The 8,336-nt window shown below is 41.6% G+C and overlaps 1 protein-coding gene across 1 annotated transcript; it reads left to right on the top strand.

Annotated features, from left to right (window-relative positions):
* Positions 1–1,863: 1,863 nt before the first annotated feature.
* CCR75_008904 (uncharacterized protein) lies at positions 1,864–2,595 on the top strand (the record flags this gene model as incomplete). The annotated part of the gene is made up of 1 exon (XM_067966951.1): positions 1,864–2,595. The coding sequence occupies one exon, from the start codon at positions 1,864–1,866 to the stop codon at positions 2,593–2,595; it is 732 nt and encodes a 243-aa protein (XP_067820604.1).
* Between the last annotated feature and the right edge of the window lie 5,741 nt (positions 2,596–8,336).

Genomic DNA, 8,336 nt, shown 5'->3' with positions numbered 1-8,336 from the left:
AAAATTACAGTCGACTTCAAATTAGCCTTCCAGAAACAAATGGCCGCTGCAGTCAATCTAAGATTTATTTATTAATAAACCCATTCAGTGACGGCAGCCAGATCCAGTATTATAAATTCAGTAAGGTAAAATTACTCTTGACTACATATTGTTGACCTTCCAGAAACAAATGGCTTCGAAGAATGGCGGCAATTTATCATGTCGCAGACACGTATTGTATAATAAAAATATTTTTTTTATAAATGTCACTTGGAAATATCTCCGAATGTAATTCCGATCTCTTGCTGCACTTTATTGCCTTCCAGAATCAAAAGATAAGCGGCATTTTAACATGTCGCAGAAATGTATCGTTGAATTTAACAAATAAAAGAGGTATAATTTCAAGCGCCAAATTGTACCTTTTGCATTTAATGACGTCTGAATCCCTTCAATTAATAATCTCAGCTCGACATCACCAGGCTTTATATTTCTTGGTCATGAACACGCTTCGTTTAGTTTTGCCGTATGCTACTCGGATTTTTTTATCACGTATTGGTAATATTAATAGCTACGTTTAACACGAAATGATCCAGCAAGACGATTAAAACTTTATTAACTTTAAATAAAAAACATTTTTTTTCTGCGACGTTATAATTTTGCTTTTTTTGGGCTCTTTCTGGAAGGCCAATATGTAGTCGAGCGTAATTTTACTTTTCTAGTTTCTTGGTGAAGGATCTGGCTAGCGTAAGGAAAGGATTCATAATTCCTTGTGTAATTTCTAGAAACGGCCTGATAGGAATTGAACTAGTAATGAGTTAATAAGAGTGAGTAGGTGCCACAAGCAACTTCTTCAAGTTTGAAGATAAAAGGCTACCGTTTTAGCAAAAAATCGATAATATTTAATTCGTGACCGAGATCCTGGAAGCTATGGAATTCATCAATTCATCGGGATGCCAATTCAAAATGTAAGCGCAAACTATTTGGTTTCTTCAAAGGACGTCTGATCCTTCTCATTCAATAATAACAAGCTCGACATCACCATCCTTATGTCCCCGTTCATGATTACGCTTCGAGTAATGTCGACTTATTGCATTTGCTTTGAAATTTTTATCGTGAATGCTAACGTAGATTGCAAGGCTAGAAACATTACAGTTCATCAAGAAGTGCAATGAAATGGAGCAATAGCGATTCGAATTGCTTGTAATCTTGGATAGCGAAAGATTTCCGCTTGAACTAATACCTTTTTATTTGTTAAGTTCAACGATACATTTCTGCGACATGCTAAAATGCCGCTTATCTTTTGATTCTGGAAGGCAATAAAAGCAGCAAGAAATTGGGATTACATTCGAAGATATTCCCAACTGACATTTATATAATTTTTACTGTTTATACAATACAATACATGTCTGCGACATGATAAATTGCCGCCATTCTTCGAAGCCATTTGTTTCTGGAAGGTCAACAATATGTAGTCAAGAGTAATTTTACCTTGCTGAATTTATAATACAGGATCTGGCTGCCGTCACTGAATGGGTTATTAATAAATAAATCTTAGATTGACTACAGCGGCCATTTGTTTCTGGAAGGCTAATTTGAAGTCGACTGTAAATTTTGCCTTCCTGATTTTCCAATAATGAATCTTGCTGGCGTCAGAAAAGGTTCACTTATAAATATCAAGATCTCGAAATGACTACACTCAAGTTTTCGTTTCGAAATGTCCCCGATTTCGCTGCACGAAACCCTCCATTCGACAAACTTCTAGAAAAAAACTCCTATTGCGACCAAGAAAAACTGCCAGCCCAGCCCAGCCCAACTCAATTCATTTTCAAAATTGCAACCGAACAAACAAAACACTTTTAAACCTTCGAAGACAATCAAGCCACTATGTTTAACACGTGGGATCTCGTCCGCCCACGCTTCTGGTACCCAATGTCCTCACTGGAGCAGTCCATGATGGACCTGGAGCACATGTACGGACTTATGAGTCACTCGCGCTTCCCTTTCGACATGAATAGCGAGATGCTGGCTGCACCCAGCGCAATGGAAGATGACGATTTCTTCAAAGATCTGCCTGTGCTGGCACGTGAGCAGCAACCCGCGACGCAGCACCGCGAGGAATCCGTGCAGCTTAACGACAAGAAGGCCACGACGAACGATTCGAACCAGTCCAACAAGGGCAAACCAAGTACCTCAAATCCAAATCAGCAGAATCAGTTGGGAAGCCAAAGTCTTGACAAAGACAATCAACGTCGCCGCGCCTTCTCTTCGTACACTTTCAGTAATTCGTCTATTGTGGACAATAATGGCCGACGCGTGACGAGCATGCGTCGCCGCTATGAAGATTCGACAGGTCGTCTGAAAGCTGTCCATGAGCGCCAAGTTGAAGGAAAGAAGCTGCGCACGACGTGGAGTCGTATGACTCCCGATGACAAAGGGCAGCATGAGGCGCTGTGCTCTAGCGGCACACCTGATGAGTTTGAGGCGCTGTGGCAGCAGACACCGTTTGGCGAGGCGCAGAAGAAGACGATCAAAGAACAGCAGACCAACGAACAGCAAAGACTGGAACAGGACAAACAGTCGAACGAAAAAGTGACGTCGACTCCGATGGAGTCGTAAGCATTTTGAGTTGGATGGTGACAGGCTCGGCAGTCTCCCTGTTGATCTGACCATTATTGAAGCAGTGGAAAGGATACATGTTTGTTGAAAACATAAGTTTTATTGAATGTAGCAATCTGATAAATGTCAGGAATATTATTGCTCGAATGCTTTAATGACATGATAATATTGGATGGGTTATTGGAACTGTTAGGAATGAGGGTAAATTTCGACTGAATTAAATTTGATTTTACTAACCGATAATTTCTGTATACTCCTTAAGGCATCGCCTATCCTAAATCTAATTCTTACTAAGTATCATCTCTTCTGATTGCTCAAACCTTTTTACTTGTTTTTATTATGGCGCATATATATAATGAAACTTTCGTTCGCAAACATTTGTTGCTGGGCGTGAAAAGCTGGGCGAAATTGGCACAGGTGCGACTTGTAAGGCAGACTTCAGCCTTACTAAGGAATCCTCTTGTTCTGCATTCCAGACCCATGGAGAACCTTTTTTAACGAGATGGCTCAACGGCTGAACTATCTGCGTAAATTGATGAATAAAGCGGCGATAATAACCAACAAGACCATGAAAATTTTGGAATTCCTTTACAGAGGTAGGTGGTGGACACTAAGAGGTTGCTTCTGTCTTCGTATTATCAACGGATTATCATTTGCCAGAAGCAGTGTGCCCCAAAAAGCTGACGTCTTGACGCGCAAACTTGCCCTTGCCGATGTGAGCGAATAGAGTTTCCTTGCATAATGCGTCGAACACGATAGCAAGATGTCCAAGATGCTCGTCATGCGAGACAAAAAAGATGCATATATCATCCAAATACACCACAACGAATGGGAACTTATTAAAAGGAACACGCATTAAGCGCGATTAAATGCCAGGTATTACAGCAAGGCCAATCGAAGCAACGCACCACTGATACGTCTCACTTAATGTACGAAACGCAGTGTACTTTTTGTTATTCTGATGGATACGCATTTGATGGTACCCTTAAGCTAAGTCAATGACTGTGTAATAGCTCATACCTTGCATCTTATCGGATAAATCATCGGCTCGGGGCAAATGTATTTTAGGGACGACTGACTTTGAGTTGACGTAACGAAAGTCAATCACCCAACGGAGCAAAATGTTCGCGTTTCCGGATCGAATCCATTCCGAACGAGATACACTCGTACCGGTTGTTGGGTCCATTTTAGGAATGCCAAAGATGTTTGATGCCCAAGGTGAGTCGGAAAGCTCGATTGATCCGCGTGAAAGGTTCTCATCGACGACATTCTGTAGAGCCTTTTGTACAACTTGTGAAAGTTGAAACGGCGGACGATTACTCGGTTGCGCACCAGGTTGCATATTGAATTCAAACTCAACCGACCGATGAGAGGCAATGAATTCGGTAACTTTTCCGGAAATACATCTTTATAGGAATCGAGTAAAGCCTTTTACCGTTGTTCCCAAAGTTTTGTAGATTCTGACTCCTTATAAATTTTGACACGATAGACTTCTTCGTATTGTGATGTCTTCAATCTCCTTGAAAAGTCAGCAGAGGAAATAATGACCGGTTCAAAACCTCATCCCGTTGTTTGTCACACTATTGAACGAAACTTGATGAGTACGCCAATTTATGATTGGCTCGTGCGCATTAATCCAAGGCTTACCCAAAATTACATCATGGAAATTGCTCATTGGCCACTCAATGACCGGAACGACAGAAAATTGATTTCCATCAAAGGAGATATTTGCGACTCCTTTCTTCACCTACTTTATTGGTGGTATTAGTGCCGTCGAAACGAGTGACTTGAATCGCAACTTCAGACGTGACGCGTTGCAGCAACCCCGGCTTCACCACATTGCATGTGGTGCCAGAATTAAGCACTATGTTAACAGCACGATCGTCAAGATGACCCTTTTGACGATCATATCTTTTCCCGTGAAGGAAGCAAAGTCAGCTTCACTTAGTGCGGTGATAGCTTTATTTGACACAGTCGCGATGGTTTCTTCTTCGAATGACTCACTCACGAAATAGTTGACATTTGCACGATCGCGACGATATCCGTTGCCGCGACTATTTTGCTGGTTCCTTCGCTTGCAACACTGCTGGATCGTTTGGTCCAGTTCTACGCAGTATGCACACTTTGACTATTTGGATGTCTGTTATGGACGCGAGAAGACCTATGAAATGGTCGAGCATTGTCGATTTTCATCAGCTCTGGCTGATTGTTAATTTTTTGGCCACATTTGGTGAACCAGGACGAGGGGTTGTACCGGTATAGTGATTTTAATCAACCGAATGTGCGCGTTCAAAGTCGAGCGCCACAGTAATAGCCTCCGACAGTGTGGTTCCCCGTCGGTATTGAACTTTCTTGCGTTCTTGTTACTAATTCTCGTTGAAAATAGATAATTTGGTCTATTTCAGTCATGTCCCCAACTTGCAAAATAATGTGCCAAAATTTCGCAATGTAGTCCATTAAGCCTTTGCAATTGGCTTGTCTTAGCCGATGCAGGTCGTTTGGAAGACGTTGTTGTCGATCCGCAGAACGAGTTCCTCTTTACACTGCTAGAAAAACTCGTCGACTGAGTGAATTTCTGATTGATGCAGCAAGAACCATTGTGCTGCTGGTCCCACAATGAACTTCCGAGTACGGCAAATACTTGAGGAGCCATTGCGTCCTCTTTCCACTTCGTACCGCGTGCAATAAAATATTGCTGTACTTGCGCGTAATAAAGTCAAACCGACTCTTCGCTTCTCCCGCTATACATCGGTATTCTTAGCCCGTTCACCTTAAGCCGACCTTCCTTTTGGGAATTACCCAATGATTTGATTAACTCTTGTTGTTGCTGTAGCATATGCATTATTTGCTGCATTAGCTCGATGTTTGAGGGTTGGCCCATAATGAAGAAGGATATGTTCGTAACTTTTGAAAGACTTTGTTGTTCAGTTTATTTAAGTCTCTTATGTTAAACCAAAGATCCTTTAAGATGGTGCGCTCGGCTTCTTCTAAAAGCTTGTCTACTTCGTGTTGCGGAGCTGATAAGGTGGACCCTTGCTTGAGCAGGCAGGCTTTCTCCTTGGTGAGTAGCTTTGCTAAGATCTTTGCAATGCCCCGGGTCTTTTGCAAAGACGCAAGCAGATCGTTCGCAGTCTTTGCAGACTTCTCACCGTGCCTCAAAGAGGAAAGCCTTGCTGCAGTCGAATGGAATCTGAGTATTTGCCGTTCTCTTCTTGCTTAAAGGGCTCAACGACTTACTTTAGCCCTAAGGCGTAATGCGTTAAAGATTCAGCCTTATCCCAGATGGATAAACAGTATTACAGATTTAAGTCGGACCCAACCTCACACAGACTAAGCTACTGTATCTGCCAGGTATACTCTTAGATTTACAGTGGATACCGAAAGCCACACACTCAAAATTGCGCTTCAAAACGAATGGAGCAGTTGACTGCGAGCGGAAGTTCCCACGCTTCAAGCTGGGTGCGAGCGGAATCTCTCTCGCTACAAGCAGTACCAGGCAATCCAACGCAGTGCAGTCCAACGAAGCGCGAACGACGAGAAGCGAGCGAACGGCGAAGAAGCGAGTGGAGCGCGGAGAAGCAAAGAAAGACCAACAACTGCTATCACTTGTCAGGAATGAGGGTAAATTACGACTGAATAAAAATTTAGTCTTACTAACCGATACTTTTGGTATACTCCTTAAGGTATCGCCTATCCTGAATCTAATTCTTACTAAGTATCATCTCTCCTAATTGCGCAAACCTTGTTACTTCTTTTATTATGGCGCATATGTAAAATTGAATTAAAGAAAATGAATGGCTCAAAATATAAATCTAAATGAGTGGTCAAGGGCTTAACGAGTTGACTGGTCCTTACAGAAACGGTTCTGTTAAATTTTATCGCATAGCATCATCTTAATCGACGGTATGGCATCAAATGCTAAGTCAAACAGATTGCTCGGATGCAGCTTTTACATTTTATCACAGTGCTTTCATAAGATCCTTATGTGCTTTTAAAAAACGACCTGATAGGAACTGTTCTAGTAATGGATTAATAACAGTGAGTAGGTGCCACATGCTATCTCTTCAAGTAAGGAGAAAAAAGGCTACCGTTCGAGCAAAGAATCAAAATATTTTGATTTGTGACCGAGATCTCAAAAGCTATGGATAGCATCGATTCTGTCGGCGAACACGTCGTAATGCAGCCACGCTCTACTTAGACACACACCCTAGCACAGCGAGGAAGCGGTTTGCACCTGCTTCTCTTGGGTGGAGTGAGGTAGTTGTGGTGGGCGCGTTAGCGACCTCACCCAACTCACTAAGTACTTTGATTAAGTCTCGTCACGGGAGCGGTAATCCGTCTCTTCGTGCGCACTTGCCAAGTAGGAAGTAGTTTTCAGAGTGATTTTTATTTAATAGAGCTTAATACAAATACCTTTTTTTATCAATTAAGATGTTATCTCTATAGATAACATTTAATATGTATTGCCAGCGTATCTTTCTAGATACCTCGCGTAACGGATGACACTAGGCGTTATCCCTCCTAATGTGAATCCACCCATGTGCATCTCATACACAGGGGTTGGTCACAAATGTGCACCACACCCGAGTGTTGGGTCCAATTATTGAAATTTTGTAGTTGACTATCCCCTTAAGTACTCCAAGTGTAGTTAACGGGGACTGTGTAACATTAGGGCAACTTTAGCCCGTTACAGATTCAGCGAGATACAAATCCAAAATGCAAGCGCAAACTTTTTTGTTCCTTCAAAGGACGTCTGATCCTTCTCATTTAATTATAAAAAGCTCGACACCACCATCATTATGTCCCCAGGTCATGATTACGCTTCGAGAAATGTCGACTTATTGCGTTTGCTTTGATATTATTTTCTTGAATGCTAACGTTGATTGCAAGGCTAAAAACGTTACAGTTCATCGAGAAGTGCAATGAAATGCGCAATAGGGATTCGAATTGCTTGTATTCGTTGAAAGCGAAAGATTTCCGCTTAAAACTAATACCATTTTATTTGTGTATACTACGATACGTGTATGCGACATGTTAAAATGCTGCTTATCTTTTGATTCTGGAAGGCAATAAAAGCAGCAAGAAATCATCGGGATTATATTCGAAGATATTTCCAATTGACATTTTTTTAATTTTTATGTTTATACTATACCATACATGTCTGCGACATGATAAATTGTCGCCATTGTTTGAAGCACATTTGTTTCTGGAAGGCCAATATGTGAGTAATTTTACCTTACTGAATTTATATTACTGGATCTGGCTGCCGTCAGTGAATGTTTATATATAAATCTCAGAATGACTACAAAAGCCTTCTGCTTCTAGAAGGCCAATTTGTAGTTGACTATAAAATTTGCCAAATTGATTATTCGATTAAGAATCTTGCTGGCGTCAGTGACAGGGTTCACTTAAAAATATCAAGATCTCGAAATGACTACACTCAAGTTTTCGCTGCGAAATGTCCCCGATTTCGCTGCACGAAACCCTCCATTCGACAAACTTCTAGAAAAAAACTCCTATTGCGACCAAGAAAAACTGTCAGCCCAGCCCAGCCCAACTCAATTCATTTTCAAAATTGCAACCAAACAAACAAAACACTTTTAAACCTTCGAAGACAATCGAGCCACTATGTTTAACACGTGGGATCTCGTCCGCCCACGCTTCTGGTACCCAATGTCCTCACTGGAGCAGTCCATGATGGACCTGGAGCACATGTACGGACTTATGAGTCACTCGCGCTT

The sequence above is a fragment of the Bremia lactucae genome, linkage group LG12 (genome assembly GCF_004359215.1).
Source record: "Bremia lactucae strain SF5 linkage group LG12, whole genome shotgun sequence".
In the NCBI taxonomy this organism is placed as follows: Eukaryota; Oomycota; class Peronosporomycetes; order Peronosporales; family Peronosporaceae; genus Bremia; species Bremia lactucae.
Note: the sequence above shows the minus strand (reverse complement) of the source record. Positions and strands in the feature narration are given on the sequence as shown.